This window comes from Lithobates pipiens, unplaced genomic scaffold, assembly GCF_037356315.1.
Source record: "Lithobates pipiens isolate NorthernLeopardFrog02 unplaced genomic scaffold, aLitPip1_a1.2 Scaffold_22, whole genome shotgun sequence".
Taxonomy (NCBI): domain Eukaryota; kingdom Metazoa; phylum Chordata; class Amphibia; order Anura; family Ranidae; genus Lithobates; species Lithobates pipiens.
This window is the reverse complement of record NW_027507784.1, coordinates 169,824,906-169,850,998: the sequence shown is the minus strand read 5'-3', so window position 1 is coordinate 169,850,998 and position 26,093 is coordinate 169,824,906. Positions and strand designations below refer to the sequence as shown.

The window sequence follows — 26,093 nt, the reverse complement described above, 5'->3', positions numbered from 1 at the left end:
CACTCCCCCTCTACCCCTGACTCTTATGGGCCTCTTACCACATCAGTCCCATTCTAATAAAATGTTTAATGTCCTTACCTCCTTACTCACTGACACCAGAGTGTGTGGCATTTTACAGCTGCTTTAAAGGACCAGATTTCAGATTTAGTTCATGGGAGAAGTTGGCGGGTTTTTATTTAAAAATAAAATCTATTGGGTTGTGAATATTTGGCCCTGCCAAATTGATTACAGGACTGGATTTGGTGGATTGCAAACAACCACTTGAATTTTATAGAAATTTCTAATTTCCAGAATTTTTGTTTTTATATTGTATCTTCCTGCATATCTAAAATTAGGGCACCATATGCAAACTAAACTAAAAACTTTGTATATTTAAAATTAACATCTATATTTAAAATAATTTGACCCTGTTTTATGTTTTTACTGCTAAGGTATCCATGTTGGATGTGCTTACGGAAATGGAAAGAGATACATCTTTGAGTGAAAGTAACCTGGAAAAATTAAAATATACTTTAGCTGTAATTGGCCGTGAAGACCTCCGTCAGAAAATTGAATTATACGAAAATAAAGGTATCTGTAATTTATTTAACCACTTCAGCCCCGGAAGGATTTACCCCCTTAATGACCAGGCCATTTTTTGTGGTACGGCACTGTGTCGTTTTAACTGACAATTGCGCAGTCGTGCGACTCTGTACCCGAACCCCAATTGATGCCCTTTTTCCCATAAATAGAGCTTTCTTTTGGTGGTATTTGATCATCTCTGTGGTTTTTATTTTTTATGCTTTAAAGACAAAAAGAGCGATAATTTTGAAAAAAAAAACAAAGTTTACTTTTTTGCTCTAAAACATTTACAAAAAAAAATGTAAAAAAAAAATAATGTATCCATAAATTTAGGCCAATTTGTATTCTGCTACATATTTTTGGTAAAACAATTCCCAATCAGCATATATTGATTGGTTTGCACAAAAGTTACAGCGACTACAAAATAGTGTATAGATTTATAGCATTTTTATTATTTATTTCAGTGATTTTTAGTGGGACTGCGACATTGCGGTGGACAGATCGGCCGCCTAACAGACATTTGTGACACTTTTTTGGAATCAGTGACATTACTACAGTAATCAGTGCTAAAAATATGCACTGTTACTGTACTAATGACACTGGCAGGGAAGGGGTTAACATCAGGAGAGATCAAGGTGTTAACTGTGTTGCCTCACTCTGTGTTCTAACTGTATGGGGGAAGGGTTCACTGGGACAACACACAGATCCGTCTTCCTGCATAGCAGAATAGACAGGATCTTTGTGATCTCACTGTCAGAATGGAGATTTTCCTTGTTTACACAGGCGGATTCTCGTTCTGTCACTGCAGGGAACGATCGTGGGTGTCCGGCGGACATCGAATCCACCAGACCCGCTGATTGGCTCCCCCGGTGGCCAATGGAAGCGCGTGCGTGCCTACGTCAGTGCGCACGCGCCCACAGAATGCCGTGTATGAGCCCGACGTATACCTATGACAATTTGTGTAGCCGAGCCAACCCCCTGCAGTATAACTGTGGCGGCTGGTCGGCAAGTGATTACATTTCTCAGTTCAGCTGAATTTCTTTAAAGGTATACATGTGTTGTACACAAAGTACAATCCCTTTTTTAAGTTTAAAATGTCTGTGAAAAAGGAGAAATGTAGGAATAAAAAACAAACATATATATTGCTGCAGCATCAGTCTGCCAAAGGGATCACATGACCACTGATTGCTCAGTTCTCGGTCCACGCTAAACAGAGTGCACTGACTGTCAGTTACCGATCTCTTCTCTGCCCCTCCAGCACTCACTGGAGCCCAGGGGTGAAGAGGGAGTGGGAGCAGCTGGCTTGGACTCTCAGAAGCTGAGAGGCTGAGCCATCTGCCAATAAGGCATCTGGGTGGATCCCGATATTATTGTCAGGATCCTTCCGGAGCCCGAACCAAGGTCAGCCAAAACTGGGCTTTAGCCCACTGTCATCTGATTTATGATGGCTGTACCTCTAACAGTCCCTTCAAGCATAATAGTGTGGGTCAAGCAATCTCTTCCTGACACCCCTTTCCTCCTTGATGGAGTGGCTCTTCTTAGGCCGTCCCACCTTGACAACCATCACTCTGTCCCTGTAGATGTACCTACCCAGCAACCATTCCTTACAAATGTCCTCAAAATGGGCCCAGGTCTCCTCACATTCTGGCACCCACAACTGCTTGGGGACGTGTAGATACTCCCAGACCAGGTGATCCTCCCACTCTCCCCATGAGTTCTCGATGATGTACATGGTTGCAGGAGGGACATAAGGATAGTCCAGACCCCACTCCAGAGCTACTCTATGCTGTACTTCCCGCTGGAACTGGGAAAATCTGGGCAGCTCCCTTGGTTTTCCTTTTCCGGGTAGGTCACAGGCATCAAGGGACCTCTGCACCCACTGTCAGTATTCAGCTGCTTTGGTCTTGGTGGTGGATGATCTGTTAATAAAGATTTGTCTGTTACTGATGGGGGTTCCTGCAGCATCTTCAGGCCTCCTAGCAGAGTCTGGCTCTTCTCCCCCTCTTGGATGGGACCTCCAGGACCTGGGAACCTTCTGTCTCCCATTCCTCCTCCGAGCTGCTATCAGGAGATGACCACTCTGCTAATCTCTTCAGGGACCCAAACTCTGTATTCAAAGTTACCGGGTCCCCGACCAGACCGCAGGCCACGACAGACTCCTCTTTCCTTAAGTCGCTAATATTCACAGGGGAGTCACTGAGCTCAGACGCTATAGTACTGTGGCTCCTGCTGGCTGGATGCAAGCCAGGTAAGTGGTTCGCCACAATGACTGCCCCGGGCCCAGGCAATAACCACCGAGGTCGGTATCAGGTAGTCTGGACAAAGCAGGCACAGCCGCTCCATCCCCTCAATCACCCCAAGGCCGAATCCCCCGTTATGCTCCAACTGAACAGGCACCAGCATCCATTCCTACACATCAGGTAACCAGGTCAGCGCTGAGAGTATGCGATCACCCTCCACCATCTTTCTCCTCTGCCTCATGATGTCTGCTGCTAGCAGGGAATACTGGCTCTCCTCTAGGGCATGCCACCGCTCCCTCGCTTCCAGACAAACTGGCATCTGTAAAACTGATAGGCAGGCCCCTCTCTGAACATGCTGTTGTAACCCCTTGTTGGATTAACTGAAGATTGCAGGCATTCTGCGACAGGGAGGACTTGTCCAGGCATGTTGTTCAGCACTGACTGCCCAAACAACTGAAAGTAGATGGCCGCTGACTTCTCTGGTGGTTGCCAGTAGCAACAGCAAAGTTAGTAGCCTGTGTTTCCCTGAAAGGAACATGCTTAGCTTAGTCTCGCCCGTAGGCACTGGCAGGCTTACCCCGATCACCCCGGGCAATAGGCTCACTTTACTGTTACAGGAATTTAAAGCAAAAGTTCAGAATGTCCAGCATTAGCAGAACGCTGGACATATTTGTAATCCATAGGCGCGATCACCCATCGTGGTTGCCATGGGTCGCAGCACATAATAAAACAGTTCCTGAGTTGCAGGATAGGCACAAGTATTCACCCCCAGCTGCGGTTAGGGCGACTGGGTGAGCAGGCAGCAATAATTGACAATCGGCTCCCGCTGGTTACTATGGGCAGCGGCACTTGATTCTATAGCATTGAATGCAGGCAGAGCATTTTAGTCCTTCCTCAAGTTCAATTCCTCAATAAGTGGAAAAAAGTGCAGTTCCCTGACTCAACTTCAGTTGTTAGGGGCACTCACTCTCAGGCACTCCAAGACATAAAGCAGTCAATGAACTTTGTTTTGTTTTTTTTGTTTTATTGAGGGGTATAACTTGGATGGGGATGAGAGATATGGGATGCCCAGTGTGAATAAACAACAATCGTTTTTTTGGAACAACTTTGTACACTCCCTGTACATACTCCTTCAGCTTTCTCCTGCATAAACTTGCTTAAAGCTCATCACTCCTCACTCAACCAGCTCATCACTTGCTGCAGACTGTTACTTCTAGTTACTTCCAGCACAACACTTAGTGCTAGCTGTCCCTGGGGATCCACTTGTTGGTTAGGCCTGACACTGACTGAGCCAGGCCTCAGCAAATGCCCTTTGCAGGTTGGGACCACGGGCCCCACAGATGTAGCAGAAAATCCTTTTTTTTGCTATGGCTACTGATCCCAGTTAGCCCTCTTCAGGTCCTGCCAGCTCTCCTGGCTGCAGCTGCCTCTTTCTACTGCCCCTTCCACCACAGTCCTTAAGGTGTTCCCAACTGTACCCGAGCCCAGGCCCAAAGTCACCCTCTGACGGAGGCTCTTTATCACGATAGCTGTGTCCAATCACGGCTGATCACGATGTAAACAGGAAAAGCCGTTGATCAGCTTTTCCTCACTCGCATCTGACAGATGCGAGTAGAGGAGAGCCGATCGGCTGCTCTCCTGACAGGGGGGTCTGTGCTGATTGTTTATCAGCGCAGCCCCCCTCAGATGCCCACCCAGGACCACCAGGATGCTACCAGGACCACCAGGGGTTACACCACACTGGACAACCAGGTATGCCACTCTAGACCACCAGGGAAATGCCAATCAGTGCCCAGGCAGCTGCCAATCAGTGCCCATCCCCAATGCCTGCCTGTGCCATCAGTGATGCCTAGCAATGCCATCTATCAGTGGCGCATACCGGTGCCCATCAGTGCCACATGTCAGTGCCCATCAGTGCCCAGCAGTGCCTCCTATCAGTTCCCAACAGTGTCACCTAACAGTGCCACCCATAAGTACCCATCAGTGCAGCCTTTCAGTGCCCATCAGTGTCACCTATCAGTACTCATCAGTGCCCACCAGTGCCACCCATGAGTGCCCATCAGTGCCGCATATCTATAGCCATCAGTGCTGCATATCAGTGCCGCCTACCAGTGGCAATCAGTGCCCATGAGTGCCACCTCATTCGTGCCGTCTTATCAGTGCCCCTCAGTGCCACCTTATCAATGCCCATCAGTGAAGGAGAAAACGTACTTATTTACAAAATGTTATAAGAGAAACAAAAGAAAAACCTTCTTTTTTTTTCAAAATTTTAGGTATTTTTTTATTTGTTTAGCAAAAACTAAAGAATGCAGAGGTGATCAAATACCACCAAAAGAAAGCTCTATTTTTGGGAACAAAATTATAAAAATTCTGTTTGGGTACAGTGTAGCATGCAATTGTAATTTAAACAGCGACAGCGCTGAAATATGAAAATTGGCTTGGGCGGGATGGGGGTGTAAGTGTACTGTACTGAAGTAGTTAAGGAAAAGGGACATTATTTGTGAGGACAGTGTGTTGCACATTTTGAACAAAGAAGACAACTGAATCATAAGAGGCATGAATGAGGCCATCTTTGACAGACTGAAACAGCTATCCCTAAACAAGGGAAGGGTCTTTGACATCATCTGTCACTGACATATAATGGCATTTTAACAGCTCTACCCTGGAAATTTAACAACAATTCACATACTTAGCTATGTAAATCGAAGGGTTAACACATGTTGCAGACTCTGGCACCAAAGAGCTTTATTATGTAAACAGAACATGGTAGTTTCATAAACTTTCACACCTTCCTTTCTGTTATTAGACAATCAACATCTGCCTTGACACATTCCATGGTGACTGGATAAGAGTATAACTATAAATAGCGGGGGAATGTTGCCTCCACTCATTAGAACTGAATAGGCAGATTGGATGAGATGTGAAACTTCTTCCGCATTACAGAACAAATCCAGATAAATGTGACTAACTATTACTATTACTATGACCTAGTAAATTAGAACCATCACAAAATCTCACAAAAGTGAGTACACCCCTCACATTTTTGTAAATATATTATTATATCTTTTCATGTGAAAACACTGAAGAAATTAGGGCCGGTTCACACAGCGAGGCGATGCGAGGCGACACGGCTCGCCTCGCCTCGCTCCCGCAAGTCGCCCCCATTCTGTACAATGGAACCGTTCTGAGAGGAGCGACTCGAGTCGCTCCGACTCAGAAAAAAGGTTCCTGTACTACTTCGGGGCGACTTCGGGGGCGACTTGCATTGACTTCTATACAGAAGTCCTCTGCAAGTCGCCGCTGAGGTCCCCGCAGGTCGCGGCGAGGCAAGTCGGAGACGCCTCGCCGCGCCTCGCTGTGTGAACCGGCCCTTACACTTTGTTACAATGCAAAGTAGTGCTTTTATAACAGTGTAAATTTGCTGTCCTCTCAAAATAACTCAACACACAGCCATTAATGTCTAAACCACTGGCAACAAAAGTGAGTACACACCTAAGTGAAAATGTCCATATTGGGCCCAAAGTGTCAATATTTTGTGAGGCCACCATTATTTTCCAGCACTGCCTTAACCCTCTTGGGCATGGAGTTCACCAGAGCTTCACAGGTTACTGGAGTCCTCTTCCACTCCTCCATGATGGAGCTGGTGGATGTTATAGACTTTGCGCTCCTCTACCTTCCCTTTGAGGATGCCCCGCAGATGTTCATTAGGGTTTAGGTCTGGAGACATGCTTGACCAGTCTATCATTGTTACCCTCAGCTTCTTTAGCAAGGCAGTGGTCGGTGTGGAGGTGTGTTTGGGGGTCATTCTCATGCTGGAATACTGCCCTGCGGCCCAGTCTCCAAAGGAAGGGCATCATGCTCTGCTTCAGTATGTCACAGTACACCTTGTCATTCCTGGTTCCCTCAATGAAATGTAGCTCCCCAGTGTCGGCAGCACTCATGCAGCCCCAGACCATGACACCCCCACCACCATGCTTGAGTGAAGGGGAGACATACTTGTCTTTGTACTCCTCACCTGGTTGCCGCCACACATGATTGGCACCATCTGAACCAAATAAGTTTATCTTGGTCTCATTAGACCACAGGACATTTATCCAGTAATCCATGTCCTTAGTCTGCTTGCCTTCAGAAAATTGTTTGTGGGATTTCTTGTGCATCATCTTTATAAGAGGCTTCCTTCTGGGACAACAGCCATGCAGACCAATTTGATGCAGCGTGCGGTGTATGGTCTGAGCACTGACAGGCTGACCCCCACCCCTTCAACCTCTGCAGCATTGCTGGCAGCACTCATACGTCTATTTCCCAAAGACAACCTCTGGATATAATGCTGAGCATGTGCACTCAACACCTTTGGTTGACCATGGCGAGGCCTGTTCTAAATGGAATCAGTCCTGTTAAACTGCTGTATGGTCTCTGCCACAGTGCTGCAGCTCAGTTTCAGGGTCTTGGCAATCTTCTTATAGCCTAGGCCATCTTTATGTAGAGCAAAAAAATTTTTTTTCAGATCCTCAGAGAGTTCTTTGCCATGAGGTGCCATGTTGAACTTCCAGTGACCAGTATGAGAGAGTGAGAGTGATAATACCAAAGTTAACACCTGCTCACTATTCACACCTAAGACCTTGTATCACTAACGAGTTACATGACACCGGGGAGGGGGAAATGGCTAATTGGTCCCAATTTGCACATTTCCACTTAGAGGTGTACTCACTTTTGTTACCAGCGGTTTAGACATTAATGGCTGTGTGTTGAGTTATTTTGAGGGGATAGCAAATTTACACTGTTATACAAGCTGTACACTCCCTACTTTACATTGTAGCAAAGTGTAATTTCTTCAGTGTTTTCACATGAAAAGATATAATAAAATATTTACAAAAATGTGAGGGGTGTACAGTTGAACATTCAGGATGTAAGGGTCCAGTATTTTGGACATTCTCGCATGTAGGCATGCGCAGTCCACTTTTTCCATTGCAGGTGGCACTCAACTGCAGCAGTATTGCCAAGGGAATAGAAGTTAAAAGGAACGTGGTTCCACTCATGTGATTCTGGTGGCCATCTTATGCTGCGTACACATGAGCAGACTTTTTGATGGACTAGGTCCGACGGTCTTCCCAAAGGACTTTCAGCAGAGTTCCGACAGACTTTCCAAACAAACAGACTTTGTCACACACAAGCACACCAAAGTCCGACGGATTCGAATGTGATGACGTACGACCGGACTAGAATAGGGAAGTTCATAGCCAGTAGCCAATAGCTGCCCTAGTCCGTCAGACTAGCATACAGACAAACTGATTTTTCAATTGGACTCAAGAACATCGGAAAGATTTGAAACATGTTTTAAATCTATAGTCCGTCAGATTTTTCGACAGCATAGGTCCGATGTAGCCCACACACGATCTAATTGTCCAGCGTATTCGTTCCGTCGGACCTAGTCCGACGAAAAGTCTGCTCGTGTGTATGCGGCATTAGGTGTGGCAGAGTCTATTTAAGCCCCTGACTCCTGGGTCTGCTGCACATTCTAGCACATGGGTAGTATGGGGACACATCATCTGTCTGTCAGGGACAGTATTAGTGGTAGGGAAAGTTTTCAGACAAGGAGGGGAAGTGTAGGGATTTGCCACTCTCCTGGAAAATTCCCTACTTGGGCTTGGACCAACCAGGCCACATTCCACCCCTCGAGACATGCTCTGTCAGCTCGACTAAAACTTGCTCTGCTACACACTGCTGTCATTAGTGAGTGTTTTCCTGTTGGGCCTCCTTCCACCGGGCTTGTTGTGAACTGTTGTGCTTTGACTTCAATACATGTTCTTCGGCTGCATCTGGACTGGGTGTATGTCACTGCCGCTGCACCACACTGCACCCATCCACACTTGGTGCAGTTGGCAGAATATGTTACTTCTCGCAGTAGGTGCGGAAGTAGGAGTAGGCACCATCATGGCAAAATTAGTATCAGCCCTGATGCCTAAGTTCAGTTGCTCCAATATGCTCCTGGCAGAATGGAAGTAGAGACTAGAGAGTACTGCACATCTGTACCAGGTTCCCACCTGGCTTACTGTAGAACTAGCCACTAACTCCTTGGAGGATGATGTCCGACAAACAGTAATGGCTCTGCTGGACGAGGACCGGGCACACTGGAGCAAATAGTGGCACTCCTGGAGGGTCTGTTCAGAGAAAACATTATGGTCCCGGAGCTGAGGGTCAGAGACAACAGGAGGACGTGAGTCTCATGCATTTGCAGTGGGGCTCCAACACTCCTTGAAACTACTGGAAAAGAGGTATGCATGTGGCTGTGCAGAAATAGGGGATTCAGGCCACAGTACAACCCACTATTTCTTTCCATAACATTGTAGTGGACGTGGTTGCGCGGAAACAGGAGAATGCCACGGCAACAGTTGCAGTGATCAAAATGTATGATCCGCTGCATATGCCAGAAGAGGCCTTGGCCCCCTCGCCGCTGTCTGCCACATAGAAAACACTAAGAGAACTCACGTTGGAAGTGGCTTCCCTGAAACAATAGGTGTTTATGCGTCAACAATATTTGGCTCCTCCCCCTAAGGGCAAAATTTTCTACAGAGGAATTCAGAAGAAAAACGTAAGTGTTGGCAGTGTGGTTGCTATACGCATGTGAGCAAGAACTGGGGCAGGTCTGAAATTAAAAACACAAGCAGGCTCAGTTAAACTAACAGCTCCTGGGTCAGACACACAGTCCCAGCCAACCACATACTATGGCTGCCCCAAGCCCAGAGGGGTTTGTCATTTTCAATGGACTGGAGGTCCCATGCCTAATCAACACTGGGTCTCATCGACTAACTGGATCTCTCCTGGCTATCCCTTAAAGCAGCCAATAACTTGCCCATCCTGGTGGAAGGCAACATCTGGGTGAAGATCCAGAGTGATGACCAAGTGGTGAATCAGGTAGGAGTGGTAGTGACTCATGGTCCAGTCAGCTATTCAGTGCCCATTGTTCTGGGCATGAAAGTGTTAAAGACTTGGACTTGACCCGCTTTCTGGCCAAGTTTGAATGTTCTGGCCGGTGGGCACAGGGCTGTGGTCTGCAAGCTGTATGGCTCAACATCATCTGGGCTTTGAATCTCAATAGAGGGTGGCCAGGCAAGCTGGGGTTGTCCGTACACCTCCTAAACAGAAGCTGTTACTGGCACACCTCCAAGAAGAATTCTGGTCCCTTCCCATAAGGACCCACAAGAAAATGTAAGTGGCCCCCATGATAAAAGAACCCGCAAAGACCCAGTGGCACCCGGACAATGGCATGCACCCTGTCTTTGGTTCACAAGGGGAAGATCCTGGTACAGGTCATCTACCTGGGGACCACCCTGATAATATTCCCCAACCATGCCACTTTAGCAGACCTGTACATAATACCCTGTCACTGCATCTTGGAAGCGTAGCCTGGGGTAGAGGCCACATGTACCCATGGCCTCGTTGGAGTCATAATACAAGCTGCTGCTGGAACAGCTGGACATTCCTTTCCAGGACTATTCCCTGCCACAGAAAACTATGCTACAACAACTGTTAGAGAAGCACCTTTTGGTCTCTGCTGCCAGTCCAGAGGACTACAGGTTTACAGAAGCCATTGACCACCCAATTCATACGGGGGACGTTCCACCAACCTGGGATTGGTCCCCCCCCCCACACTCTGTGCCAGAAGTTCAAGGCTTCTCAACATGCTGCAAAGCAAGGTAATCCAGGAGAGACACAGCCCTTGGGCTGGTGAGAAAGACAGATGGAAGCCTACAGTTCTGTGTGGACTATAACAAGTTAAACACCTGCATCCACAGGGATGCTTACCCATGGCCTCAGGTAGAGGAATCACTGATGGCGTTGGGGCAGGCCAAATATTTTTCTACCCTTAACTTGGCGAGCGGCTATTGGACAATATCATAATTTTTTCCAAGGCTTTTGAGAATCATGTCCAACGCTTGTAATGGGTGTTGGTGAAAAATACCAAAAATGAGAGAGGTAGCAAACTGGAACCCAAATGGGAACATACCCCTTATCAGGTGGAAAAGCAGCCCTTCCCTTCAATTCTGGTGTACAATGTTGTCTTGGAAGGGTTTAATCCCGCTAATGCCGCGTGCACACGACCGGATTTTCCGTCGGAATAAACTCTGACGGTTTTTCCGATGGAGTTCCACTGAAACGGCCTCGCCTACACACAATCACACCAAAGTCCGGACCGTCTAGAACACGGTGACGTACAACACGTAAGACAGGACTAGAAAAAGGAAGATCAATAGTCAGTAGCTGCCGTCTCGTACTTGCTTCAGAGCATGCTCCGTCAGAGCATTCCCGATAGGAATTGGTTTAGTCGGAAATATCTAAAACATGTTCTATTTCTAGGTCCGTCAGAATTTTTGAACAAAAAAGTCCAATGAGGCCCACACACGAACGGAATATCCGATGAAAAAAATTCGTCAAACTTTTTCTGCTGGAAAGTCCAACTATGTGTTTGCGGCATAAGAGACGTAGCCCACGTTGCCTGAGCAACTTCAAGGTGCTCTGAGCTCCTGTTTGCTTGCTACTTCTGTATCATGTGCCAGACTACCTGTGTACCCATTCATTCTCCGTATTTGCCTGTTTGCTTCCCATCCCAACCTTGACTTGTCTCCTGGATTTCCTGTTGTCTCCAGCTGTTTGTACTTTGCACATGCAAGTGATCTCTGCTTCTTCAGCTTGGCATACCTGGGGGCTGCCACCTGGTTCCAGCTTGCTGCAATTCCATCCCCAACATCAGGGGCCCTGGTGAAGAAGCAGGATGGGGCATATCGTTGGTAACCCAGAGTAACTCAGAGTTGGCGATCAACAAGGACTGACTACCACAGACGCTTGTCACGTGGGGATACTTGGACCAGCCAGGCTGTATTCCGTACCTCCAGATAGACTCTGTCAGCATGACTGAAACCTGCTCTGCTACATGCTGTTGTCATCCATGAGTGTTTCCCAGTTGGGCCTCTTTCCACTGGGCTTTGTTATGAACTGTTGTTCTTTGACTTCAATACAAGTTTTTCAACTGCATCTAGACTGAGTGTGTGCTACTGGCACTGTACCACACTGTACCCACCCACATGTATATCCAGCCCCCTTATATGACTGAAGGATCATAATAAAATAAATTCCACTAACATCCTAATAAAATAAATAGTATCCTAATAAAATCCTTAATAAAATCCACTAAGTGGCCCTGTTGTAGAGTGTCTGTGACTTCCTATCTAGTAAAACCACTGTAAACAGGACAAGAAGTGAGGGTGAATCTGTGACTACCAAATAGTAGTAAAACCAGACAGTAGTTTAGATTTTTCTACACACAATACAATTAAACCTAAACTGTGAGATAAGCAAATTCTATTTGAATACAAGGGTGATGTGAATTCTTAGGCCGCGTACACATGGGCGGACTGTTCGTCCAACACTGTTCAGCGGACAGTCCGCTCGTGTGTGGGCTTCAGCGGACAGTTTCAGCGGACAGTCTGACGAACAAAGTTTTTCGGAATTTCCGTAAGACTGTCCGCTGAAACTTGGTTTGAGCGGACAGTCCGCTCATGTGTAGGCTTGTTCGTCAAACTAAGTTCCGCGCATGCTCAGAAAGGATTTACACGCCGAAGGTTGCATTGCAGTGTATAGGACTTCGAATCTCTCGTCCCGTCGTACGTGCCGTTCACGTCATCGCGCAAGTTTTCAGCGGACTGTTCGTTCGTCGTGTGTGGTCAAGTCCGCTCATGCAAATTTTGAACGGACTGTTTGTCAAACTGTTTGACGAACCTAGTTGGGCGGACAGTCCGCCCGTGTGTACGCGGCCTTACTTAAATCTTGGTGTACTTTGTGTATTTCTTTCATATAGTATCTGTATAAAAATGTGTGGTTTAATTCTAGTGTTAGGAGTACCAACATTGAGACATACTGTATCTAGAAATTGAAAGAGGAAAAAATATAGTGCAATTCACAAATAGACCACAATTCAAACATTAAAAGCATTAATGTAAATTAAGTCAATATTCAAGACCCGTTCAATATTCAAGTCACGTTCAAGACCCTTTGCCTCACCCACAAATGCGTGCATAGAGAAGCTCCGCAATACCTAATGGAGAAAATAAATCATTACACACCAAACCGCAGTCTTCAATCAGCCAACAAAAACCTCCTCCTGCCCGGTATAAATCCAAGGGGGATCGGAGATTCGCTGTCCAAGGGCCTCGGCTATGGAATGCTCTACCAATCAACATCCGCCTGGAAGAAAATCACCTGGCTTTTAGGAAAAAACTCAAGACCTTCCTCTTTTAGCAGATGATCAAAGCTCGCCACAGGGCCTAGAGGCGATTCAGTTCGCATTGTGCGCTATACAAGTATTTCATTCATTCATTCATTCATTCATTCATAAAGCTAAAACACCAGGACAAAAATGCTTATTTTAAAAAAAGTGAGTCTGGTTTTCTACTGGGGATCGAAGTCTGTTGAAGAAACTGGCCGGTCAGGATATCACTGGATCCTGGGACAGGTGAATGTCTAATTAATCAAAGTCAGCAGCTATAGTTTTTGTAGCTGCTGACTTACATTTTTTAATAGAGCACCGAAGAACCACTTTCTAAGTCTAAGGATAGAGATAATAATTACCTTATTCCTCGCTCTGGTAGGCTTCCTCCATACTGTGCGACCAGTCCATGGAAGCCTTTTCTCTAAGGTGCTCTGGTTGGGGACTGCATTGTGACATGATCACATACAATGCAGGATCAATAGTTCTGCATTGTATATAAGGACAGTGAGAGCTCAGCCCACCCACAACCTGGAGCATTGGGTAATAAAGGTAAATGCTAGAAGCCTGCCAGAGCAAGGAATAAGTTGAGAATTACTCCCAGACATAACAAACAATAAACCCTTGCAGTGCAGGGGCTGCCCACTGCAAAAGTATTTTTGTTTTGAACCCAGAGCTCAGCTTTAAGGCACACAAATTATATTTCTCTCTGCAAGTATGTGTATTTTTTACAGTGTAAATGACCTTAGGTGTTTTATTTTTTACAGTCAGACAAGCAAAAGACCTCGATTCCACAAAGGACAAGAAACCAATCCAAGGTATGGATACATTTAAAAAAAATCAATACTATTGTAATCAGATTTATTGTTAAGTCCTGTATTTATTTTACTTCCTCTTAGAGAATCCAACTAATCAGCCAGAGGAGCAGAAAGATGATTCTGGAAGAGGCAAAGTAAGACAATTCTGCATAAATGATGTGATATACTGTATTCTTTTGCAAAATCTTACACAATGATTAATATTTATATTAATATATTGTTTAAAGTGATTCTGTCATTTTAACCATGGCTGACAGATATAAAACGAAACAGATGCCAGCACACTTATATTAGCAATACAAGTTGTAACTTAAGATACAGTATGTAGCATAAACACTGACATTTCAGGGCCACACAGTACCCCTTAGGTAGGCCAAGGGTCTCCAAACTACGACCCGCGGGCCAGATGTGGCTCTTTGCTTGCCCTAATCTGCCCCTTGAGGCACTATTCCTCCCACTGACAGCAATGATGGGATACTACTTCTTCCACTGACATCAGGGATGTGGAAATAATTTTCTCACTGACAACAATTATGTGGCACTATTCCTCTCACCAATGAAGTATTTTTTTTTTTTTTTATTATTCCCACTGACCACCAAGCCTATGGCTTTGCTTACTCCTACTGATGCCAGGGCATTTTCTACTCCCACTGGCCACAGTCTGGCACCCTATAGTTTGAATGACAGTAAACTGGACCATTGTTTTGAAAGTTTGTAGACCTCTGCCTTAGGCAGACAAGAACCCTGTGGCAGACACAAGCTAATACATGAGCACATTATAAATACAATAGTCAGAATAACCAATGACCACTAAGCACTTGAGCTTTCACTCAAGGGCAAAGGCACTGACAACATCCAATTCGAATTGAATCTGAAAGGTCTATACAGATATAATTAAAGCGGACCTTCAGTCATTTTTTCATCATCCCATCTATTAAATGTTCAGCCCTATTGTTTTAACTTTGGATAGTAAAACATTTTTTTTCTGCCAGTAAATACCTTATACAGCCCACTTCCTCATTCTTGCCTGGTCATTAGCCTAGGCTTATGACATCATGCACAGCTCTGTCTCTCACTCTGGGGAGAGTTTTCCAGGAAGGGAGGGGGGATGAATCATAAGAGGGTCAATGAGAGCTGCAGGGCTGCAGAGCTGGAGGTGTGCCTCTCTGTGTCTGTGCAAATACAGGAAGTGAACAGGCAGCAGCTTCAGCTGCCCACAGTTAAAACATATTATATTCAAAGTGGTTGGAGGGAAGCTTCAGAATGGCAAAGATGTTTTTATTACAAAATATGTGAACAGACTGCAGTTCCTCTTTAAGGAAGAGAGAAATAAAAACAAGTTTGTCTTGACAAAGGTCCCGTTTACCCCTGGCTTATGGGAATTGATATCCCTATACATCGGCCACAACGCTTTGGTCGCAATAACTCTACTGCCACATACACACAGTTGGAATTTCCGACAACAAATGTTTGATGTGAGCATGTTGTCGGAAATTCCGACCGTGTGTAGGTTCTATCGGACATTTGCTGTCGGAATTTCTGACAACAAAAATTTGAGAGCAGGATGTCAAATTTTCTGACAACAAAATCCATTGTTGGATATTCTGAGCGTGAACACAATTCTGACGCATAAAATTCCATGCATGTTAGGAATGCATGCTCGGAATCTTTTTAAGATGTACACAGGAAAGAGGTCAGCTTAATGTAAAAGACTGTATGTAATATATATTTTTTGCCACCAATGTCTCATTGTGCAAATTAAGGGACTACTTTGGGGACCCCCAGGCCACCAGAAGTGTCCCCATTGGAAGATTTCCCCTCTATTACTTTTCTGGGGACAAACCATAATGTGTGATTTTCTCTTAATTTCGCTTTCAATTATAATGGTAAACCGGACCAACTAAAAAAAAAGGTTTGCATTTAGTTGTACTTTAAATAAGACTGCAAACCCAAGCAATTTTTTTCTACACAACATCTTCATCAATACGAAATAATTATCTAACATCTGCACTACTATGAGTTACTTTGCAAGTGTAAAAATAAAATAAATTAAATTAAAGCAATCACCTGTGACAAGGTTTATAGGAGGTTGTTGCTTTACATCAATAGTGTTCCCACATAAACTATGTATAAAACTGTAAGCATAACAGTGAAGTGTTACCTCCTCAGAACTGAATAAATCACAAAACCAAATATAATTCTATACAGCAGGGATATGCAATTAGCGGACCTCCAGCTGTTGCACAACTCCAAGTCCCATGAGGCATAGCAAGTGACACCCAGTGGCAGAGGCATGATGGGACTTGTAGTTTTGCAACAGCTGGAGGTCCGCTAATTGCATATCCCTGCTATACAGTGATAGTGGTACCACCCATTGGCAACCGTAAATATGCACACTAATGACTTATATATTGTAACAGTGGTGGTGAGACCTCCTATTAATTCAATCCATACAGCATCAATAATATAATACTATAATAGTGACTTATTGCGGCAATAAACTAGTATGCAACATAACTAAAACATAACATAACTAATAATCAACATGATGGGAACTGAAATGACACACTTCCGTGTAGTCAGTGTTTCACAGAGAGTAGCCTGTGCCCTCCACCAGTCCAACTATGCACTCACCTCCCTGGGAGACCCCTCACAGGGTCTAAATGCGCCTTCCTCTTAGGGGTAAATATCCACTGGATGGCAGCTTCTCTGATGAACCTGGGACTCTCATTCAGCTCAGACAGTACAGCTCCATGTATGTATCATACGGACAGGAGAAAAACTAATATAGTGCTTTAACTGTGGAAAAGGTTGAGCTTTATTAAAAATAAAAAACACACTCACTTTTGCTAGTGCACTACCTCCGGTGCACTAGGGTAACTCGCTTGTTACATAGGGTGTGTAGGTACCCCTTAGGGTCACTTCAATATCCACAGATTCTCGGCTGTGTATTCACCAGAAGCTAACAGTCACTTCCTGGTGATGCGCAATGACATCACAGGCTCCGACCAACGTGTTTCATCGCAGGTCACGTGACTTTCTCAAGGTCACTTGAGAAAGTCACAACCTCTTGAGAAAGTCACATGACCTGTAACAAAAGACTGTTAGCTTCTGGTGAATACACAGCTGAGCACCTACGGATATCTAAGTGACCCTAAAGGGTACCTGCACCCACTATGTACCAAGTGAGTTACCCATGTGCACTGGAGGACATGCACTGGCAAATGTGAGTGTGTTTTTTATTTTTAATAAAGCTTAACCTTTTACACAGTTAAAGCACTATATTAGTTTTTCTTATGTCCGTGTGATAATACATGGAGTTATATTGTCTGAGCTGAATGAGAGTCTCAGGATCATCAGAGAAGCTGGCATCCAGTGAATATATACCCCTAAGGTGAAGGCACATTTAGATCCTGTGAGGGGTCTCTCGGGGAGGTGAGCGCATAGTTTGACTGGTGGAGGGCACTTGCATTTTTCTGTGAAGAACACTGAATACACGGAAGTGTGTAATTTTAGTTACCATCACACACTGTTTTTGGCATGCTCCCTTTTTGAATGGACTGGTTGCATTATAAGCACATTTGTTGTTTCACATTTGCCACTGAAAAGTGGCCACATTCACTATAATTTATGTTGATTTTTATTTATGTTGCATACTAGTTTATTGCCACAATAAGTCACTATTATGTAGCACCCTGGTCCTAAACGGGGCTGCTAATAAATCTAGTTGTGCTAGGTGGTAATAAGCCTGGCTAATTGGTAGGTTGATCCACTAATTTCTGTCCTAAGTCTGAGTTTTAGTGTAGTCTCTCTCTTCTGTCAATAAGTGGCACTGTTGTCTTTGGCATTTGAATGATGGATTACCATAAATTCAGGTGATGGGTAAATTGGTTGTCTCAACCAATCAGCAGGAGTTTCTTTAACTTCTGTGTATGCTGGGATAGGCTATTTATTTGGGAGGAGTCAGGTGATCGTGGGGTTCTTCCTGCCTGCGGCTGTGGCCTGAGTGGGTGTGTGTCGAGAAGCTCCTGGTTGCTAGGCCTGAAGCCTGAGGCCTATCCAGGAGTCATGCTGGCTGCTAGGTGCATTAAAGGCCTATCCAGCAGTTCAGGGTTTTGCAGTAGAGGAGCAGCCAAGATTAAGCCCAAAGCTTGGGGCAGACCTGCGTGTGTTAGAGGCTCACCCCGAGGGGAGCCTGTTCATTGTCAGAGGTAAAGGAGCAGCAGTTGCCACAAAGGGATGACCACTCCTGTTGCAGGAGGCAAGTTTGGAAGGGATGAAGTTCTGAAGACGCTTCACTAGCCACGGACAGTGAAGTAAGTGGGAAAGCTTCAGTGGAGACTCATCCGGGAATGCAGCGGGTAGCTGGGAGTAAAGCTTGAAGTAGTATGGTGGGCAGCTGTAAGTAAAGCTTGAAGATAAAGTACAGCGGTTAGCTGTGGGTGAAGCTTGGGGAATCCAGTGGGTGGCTGAGAGTCCAAGAAGTCTAGTGAGAGAGACGGCTAGAAGATCTGCAGTGGATTACTGTGAGTTAATCTGGAAGATCTACCATAGGATACTGTGCCAGAAGTTGTTGCCATAGGAGACAGCAGTTGCTACAAGATACAGATTGCTGCATTCAGCTTAAAGGTTCTTTCTGTATTGCGGTCTGCCTAGTTCTATTTTTGTCTGCAGAGTTTGCCTTAATTGCTATTGCATTTGCCTAAAGGTGTCCTGTGCCCTAAACCCTCTCTTCCACTGTTCCTGTTAAGAGAAATAAAACTCTATTTGTTCATTTTACAAAAAGGGACCTGCAGCCTGAGGAGGAATGTCAGTTCTCCCTGGCTCTGGGGATCACCATCAGGCCCTTGGAAGTCAGGGAGACCGCTAAAATTATATTATTGATACTGTATGGATTGAGCTTATAGGAGGTCTTCACCACAATTGTTGCAATATACAGTATAAGTCATTAGTATGCATATTTACGGTTGCCAATAAATGGCACTGTATAGGATTATATTTGGTTTTGTGATTTATCCAGATCTGGGGAGGTAGCACTTCACTTTTATGCCCTGTACACACAACCGGTTTTCTCGTCGGAATAAACTGAAGGTTTTTCTGATGGAACTCCACTGAAACGGTCTTGCGTACACACGATCACACCAAATTCCGACCATCAAGAACGCGGTGAGGTACAACGGGACTAGAAAAAGGAAGTTCAATAGCCAGTAGCCAATAGCTTCCGTCCCGTACTTGCTTCAGAGCATGCGTCGTTTTTGGTCCTTCGGAAAAGCATACCGACGAGCGGTTTTCCCAACAGGAATTGGTTCCGTCGGAAATATTTAGAACATGTTCCATTTCTAGGTCCATCAGAGTTTTCAAAAAAATAAATCCGATGAGGCATACACACAATCGGAATATACGATGAAAAACTTCAGTCTGACTTTTTCTGTCAGACATTCCGCTTGGGTGTACGCGACATTATACTTATATCTTCACCAGGATGCCATCTAGGTTCAAGCATAGAAGTTAGTTCATGCCAGTGGACCAGTAGGAAACAACTGATAGCTACATCAATTCCTAGCACTGACTTAGAGCCTTTCCAAGGTCCACAAAGCCTACAATCCATCGTTGTTTCAGCCAGTCATGTCTGGATCTGGGGGATCTGGATCTGGGGGATTCACCATAGTTTCGGCAGAATCATTCTTGACCTCTAAATATCTCTAGTACCTTGAGAATTCCTCAACCAGAGATTGTGCTTCATCCTACATAACAATTCTTTCTGAAGTCTGAAGACACAGTCTTTCATCAAATAAACTATACAGCTTTGGGGAGTCCAAAGTGGCACCCTCCTTTGTGAATGGATTTGTGGGACACCTTGAACAATGTTTCATTCACCCGCCCAGCTTTTTCTGTGGATATATACATGTCTGATGATGATGATATATAGACAGTATCTTCATAGAAACATACATTTACAGTATCTCACAAAAGTGAGTACACCCCTAACATTTTTGTAAATATTGTATTATATTTTTTCATGTGACAACACCAAGGAAATTACACTTTGCTACAATGTAAAGTAGTGAGTGTACAGCTTTTATAACAGTGTAAATTTGCTGTCCCCTCAAAATAACTCAACACACAGCCATTAATGTCTAAATCTCTGGCAACAAAAGTGAGTACACTCCTAAGTGAAAATGTCCAAATTTGGCCCAATTAGTCATTTTCCTTCCCCGGTGTCATGTGACTCATTAGTGTTGCAAGGTCTCAGGTGTGAATGAGGAGCAGGTGTGTTAAATTTGGTGTTATAGCTCTCATTCTCTCATACTGGTCACTGGAAGCTAAACATGGCACCTCATGGCAAAGAACTCCCTGCGGATCTGAAAAAAAGAATTGTTGCTCTACATAAAGACAGCTGAAACTATAAGAAGATTGCCAAGACCTTGAAACTGAGCTGCAGCACGGTGGCCAAGACCATGCAGTGGTTTAACAGGACAGGTTCCACTCATAACAGGCCTCGGCATGGATGACCAAAGAAGTTGAGTGCACGTGCTCGACATCATATCCAGAAGTTGTCTTTGGGAAATAGACATATGAGTGATGCCAGCAATGCTGCATAGGTTGAAGGGGTGCGGGGTCAGCCTGCCAGTGCTCAGACCATACACCACACACTGCGTCAAATTGGTCTGCATGGCTGTCGTCCCAGAAGGAAGTCTCTTCATAAAGATGATGCGCAAGAATGTCCACAAACAGTTTGCTGAAGACAAGCAGACTGAGAACATGGATTACTGGAACCATATCCTGATGTCTGATGAGACCAAGATAAACTTATTTGGTTCAGATGGTGCCAAGCGTGTGTCGTGGCAAGCAGGTGAGGAGTACAAAGACAAATGTGTCTTGCCTACAGTCAAGCATGGTGGTGGGGGTGTCATAGTCTGGGGCTGCATGAGTGCTGCCGGCACTGGGGCGCTACAGTTCATTGAGGAAACCATAAATGCCAATATGCACTTTGTCATACTGAAGTAGAACATAATCCCCTTCCTTTGAAGACTGGGCCACAGGGCAGTATTCCAACATGATAATGACCCCAAACACACCTCCAAAACGACCACTGCCTTGCTAAAGAAGCTGAGGGTAAAGGTGATTGACTGGTCAAGCATGTCCAGACCTAAACCCCATTGAGCATCTTTGGGGCATCCTTAGACAGAAGGGGGAGGAGTACAAGGTCTCTAACATCCACCAGCTCTGTAAAGTTGTTATGAAGGAGTAGAAGAGGACTCCAGTGGATGGTTAAGGCAGTTCTGGAAAATAATGGTGGCCACACAAAATATTGACACTTTGGCCCAATTTGGACATTTTCACTTAGGGGTGTACTCACTTTTGTTGCCAGCAGTTTAGACATCACTGGGTGTGTGTTGAGTTACAGTATATTGAGGGGACGGCAGATTTACAGTTATATAAGCTGTACACTCACTACTTTACATTGTAGAAAAGTGTAATTTCTCCAGTGTTCTCACATGAAAAGATATAATATAATATTTACAAAAATGTGAGGGGTGTACTCACTTTTGTGAGATACTGTATAAGCCAAAATGTTATACATGTTAATGTCTTTGTTTACTATTTTATAAAGCTTGTTAGCAATTCAAGAAATGTACCATTAACACATCTGTGAAATAAACATAGTTTTCTATAAATCACATTCTTTATGGAATGTAACTCACCACTGTCATTAATGTTGCAGAATTTGGAACAATACATTCTGGACAAAAATCCACATGGCTGGTGTGTGATTGTGAATAATGAGGATTTCGGAAATGGTGAGAAGAGGACTGGAACAGAAAAAGATGCTGGTAAAAATAAAAAATCATGCAGAGTTTTTATAACCGCGTATTTAATGCCAAGTTTTAAAGTCAAAAACGATGTTTACCATTCTGTAAAGATTTAAACACATGCAGCAAAAGAGCTGAATGTACAGCTTGCATGCTTGTATTGTAGATTTAAGCTGGGTTCACACCAATGCGAATTGGATGTGGTTTTCTCTGCATCCAATTCGCATGGTAGGAGATTGTGACTGGTTCTCTATCGAGCCGATTCACACATCTCCGCTGCGGCTCTGGTGCGAATTTGCACAGGGGTCCTATGCGTCTTTTGGTCCATTTCAGGTCTGAATTCAGCCCAAACTTTTGGGCTGAAATTGGTCCTGAAACGGGGCACGAGGACACACCAAACCCCTGCTGTGAGCCACATGCGGCAATAGTGTGAACCCAGCCTTATGTTCTATTTTGCATAAATAGATATAAAAAAAAAACTGTGTGTCTTATGTTAAAATATCAGTAGCCTTTGAGGTATTGGGCGATGCCTTCCTTCTTTTTCAAGAAAAAACATCATAATCATGCGAATAAAGGTTTACAATGGGCAAAAAACAATTTCTCACAAAGATAATGATTATGCACCTATTAGTAAATTGACCTTAATGACTGAGTGATGGGGGGGGGGGGGGGGGGGGCTGTGGGCCACACCTTTTGTCTTAGAATCTGAAAAAAAGGGAAAACAGTGTATGAAGTTAAAAAAGGCTGAATTTAATGGGCACTGGTAGGCTGCATTTGGTGGGCACTGGTAGGCTGTAATTGGTGGGCACTTGTGAGGCTGCATTGATCTCTTGTATCGTTTCCGTAGTTTCTGACCATCTCTTGTATTATGTCCGCAGTCTCTGACTATCTCCTGTATCATGTCTGCAGTTTCTAACCATCTCCTGTACTACAGTATGTCTGCAGTCCCTGACTATCCCCTGTACTATGTCTGCAGTCTCTGACCATCTCTTGTATCATGTCTGCAGTCTCTGACCATCTCTTGTATCATGTCTGCAGACTCTGACTATCTCTTGTATCATGTCTGCAGTCTCTGACCATCTCCTGTAGTATGTCTGCAGTATGTCTGGGGGCTCTTTCTAATAGACTCTCTAACAGAGGCCCTCTCTGTGTCCATTGGAGAGACCTCCCTCCAGATCCCATTAGAGTACTCTGCTTCTATTGCCGTCTTTTGTTTATTGTTAAGAGATCGCGGGAGGATCCCAGGGTAACAAAGACTCCTTCGGGGAGCATCTCTGTTGAACTTAGAGATTCTTGAGAGATTTTAAGAAGAACTACCATACAGTACCAGCAGGCCCTGAGGCCTACCAGTCCGCCTACCAGAGCCCACCAATTACAGCCTACCAATGCCCATTAAATGCAGCCTACCAGTGCCCATTAAATGCAGCCTACCAGTGCCCACCAAATGCAGCCTACCAGTACCCACCAAATGCAGCCTTATCAGTGCCCACCAAAATGCAGCTTATCAGTGGCCACCAAAATGCAGCTTATCGGTGCCTACCAAATGCAGCCTCATCAAAGCCCATCAGAAGGGTCTCAGAAAGAGGTGGTGCTGAGAGAGAGGGAGGCTGGTGGACCAAGAGCGGACAGCTGAGAGAGAAGGGGGCTGAGAGAGAGGGAGGCTGGTGGACAGAGAGCAGAGCTGAGAGAGATGGGGGCTGACAGACAGGGGGAGATGAGAAATAGAGAGGGCGGCTGAGAGAGAGGGGGGCTGACAGACAGGGGTGTGTCACGTACCTGGTGGTCTAACATTCAGAGAGAGGCCTCTCTTACACCTCTGACTCGAGGCTCCTGATAGAGAAAACAGGAGACGCAGGAGTACAGAATCGCACAAGTGCCTGGCAAGGTTGCTAGCAGAGGAGCTGGACCAGAACTGAAGTAGAAACTAGAATGGACCCAGGAACAGAGTCAGGTACAGGCAGGTTCGGCAACAGGCTGGCAGCAAGGTAGCAGATGAAGCAGACAGGAACGTGGTCTCAGGTACAAGTAGGTTAAGCAACAGTCTGGCAGCGAGGTAGCAGAAGGAACAGGCAGGGACGTAGTCAAGACAGGCTGAGGTCAGGTGCAGGCAGATTACAGGAATAGCCAGGAGCAAGCGGGTAGGTCAACTGGAGCAGGTAGAGGCAAACTATAATTAGGGATCACAGGTAACGCTGTAGACCAGACAGCACTGATCCAAGGAAGTAAGACAGTTTAAATAGCAGGAAGGCAGGAAGGAGCACTATGGCACATGGAAGACTGGAAGACTATGGCATACGGAAGGCTGGAAGACTATGGCATATGGAAGGCTGGAAGACTATGACACATAAAAGGCTGGAAGACTATGGCACATCTGAGGCTGGCACATGGAAGGCTGGAAGACTATGGCACATGGAAGACAGGAAGACTATGGCACATGGGAGGATGAAAGACTGGCAAATGGTGGATGTTTAGCAGGCGAGACGGGGGTGTGCAAACTGCAGCGGGCATGCCGGCGGGCGGGTGAGTGGGTAGTGGAGATGCACATTTTGTGGTAACTTTTGTAATATAGCGCTACACCATTTTTTATAGATGCACATTCAGAACTGACGGTGCCCTGGCCCTTCGGCCCCCATCCCCTGTGGCACCTGTGTGTGGTGCACCCAGCGCACCCGCCCAGGATGGGCCCTCCATGAAACTGGAGGGTGCTAAGTGTTAAGAAAAGATGCAGGTCAGGGATGCTTGAAAGGGAATCTGTTCAGTAGATTTGCCAGTTTATTCCCCTCCTCCTCATGTATAAAGTGCAACATTATGCACCAGCCACACACAACAGATTTCTTGCGATTTTTGGAAAATTCTAGCTCCATTATGGCAGGCAGGGGATTCCAAATAGAAGCTGAGCAGTTTCCTCCATGACAATGCAGTGTCCTAGAGCAGTGTATGTGTCAGTGAGGTAGCAGCAGACTTGTAGGTCCCAATACCTAACTTTTTACTCATGAGTCCAAGAGGCTAATTGTGAAAAGGGGATTTTGATACAAAGCAACTGAATGCAGGACAACACAGACTGAACAATGCAGACTGCTCTTGGTAGGTAAAGATAAAGGCAAAGTTGAGCGGGGGAGTAGAACAAGGCAATACTAAAAAAATGATGGTAGTGAAGCAGATATAAGTCCTGGAAACCTTAGTTGTTGTCAATATCAACAAAAGATGAAGGAGTAGAGGAACAACAGAAGCATGATATATAGCAAGCATACAGAGTTTGCATAAATAGACAGAGAGGGGAATACAGTTTAGCTCAAAGGGTGAATATAGTTGATCAGAATATTGATTTGGACCAGGCCTTAGGGGAGGAGGCTATGCAATTAAATGAGAAAAGTTAAAAGTATAACTAAAGGCAAAACTTTTTTGTTTTGTTTTGAATAGTATAGAGGGATTAGAACATCTGTCAAGTTTTTACTGTTGTCTGTGCTCCTTTTACAGAGATTCACCCTCTCTATTTGTTTCTGTTTACTGTTATCATCAATAGTAAAAGTAAAAGAAAAAATCTAATTTTGGGTTGGCCCTCAGACCAGTAATAGTGGGGGTGTCTTCCAATGGGGACACTAGTTTTTGCGACCCTGGTGACAGCCAGGAATTCACTCACTTTAGAGGGATATTCTCGCACTTCCTGTTTTGGCTATAAGGCAGGAACTTAAGGGAAATCTTCACAATGGAACACGGATGGCAAAAATAAACCATACAGGGATGATAACCCTTCCTTACGCTATCCAAAATGGAAAAAATAAAAGGTTTGTCTTTAGTTCTACTTTAAGGCAATGTAGCCCTGAGCAATGGACAGGAGTTGAGAACATGGACAAAGCTAATTATTCCTCTTACACCCATTATGCAAATAATCATATGCCCCTATTTTTACATAGTTACATAGTAGGTGAGATTGAAAAAAGACACAAGTCCATCAAGTCCAACCTATGTGTGTGATTATAGGTCAGTATTACATTGTACATCCCTGTATGTTGTGGTCATTCAGGAGCTTATCTAATAGTTTTCTGAAACTATTGATGCCCCCCGCTGAAACCACCTCCCGTGGAAGGGAATTCCACATCTTTGACGCTCTTACAGTAAAGAACCCTCTAAACAGTTTAAGATTAAACCTCTTTTCTTCTAATTTTAGTGAGTGGCCACGTGTCTTATTAACCACTTCAACCCCAGACCATTTTGCTGGTCAAAGACCAGATCACTTTCTGCGATTTGGCACTGCGTCATTTTAACTGACAATTGCGCTGTCATGCGACCTGGCTCCCAAACAAAATTGACGTCCTTTTTTTCCCACAAATAGAGCTTTCTTTTGGTGGTATTTGGTCACCCCTGCGTTTTTTATTTTTTGCACTATGAACAAAAATAG

The 26,093-nt window shown here is 44.9% G+C and overlaps 1 protein-coding gene across 1 annotated transcript in view; it reads left to right on the top strand.

The window, feature by feature from the left end:
* Nucleotides 1-26,093, top strand: part of LOC143924351 (caspase-3-like) — a 123,506-nt gene that overhangs the window by 31,581 nt on the left and 65,832 nt on the right. Inside the window, exons 4-7 of the mRNA XM_077448625.1 lie at nucleotides 432-570; nucleotides 13,830-13,880; nucleotides 13,962-14,014; nucleotides 21,607-21,715. Of these exons, the coding sequence (XP_077304751.1) occupies nucleotides 432-570; nucleotides 13,830-13,880; nucleotides 13,962-14,014; nucleotides 21,607-21,715 (352 nt within the window). The remainder of the gene's footprint in view (nucleotides 1-431; nucleotides 571-13,829; nucleotides 13,881-13,961; nucleotides 14,015-21,606; nucleotides 21,716-26,093) is intronic.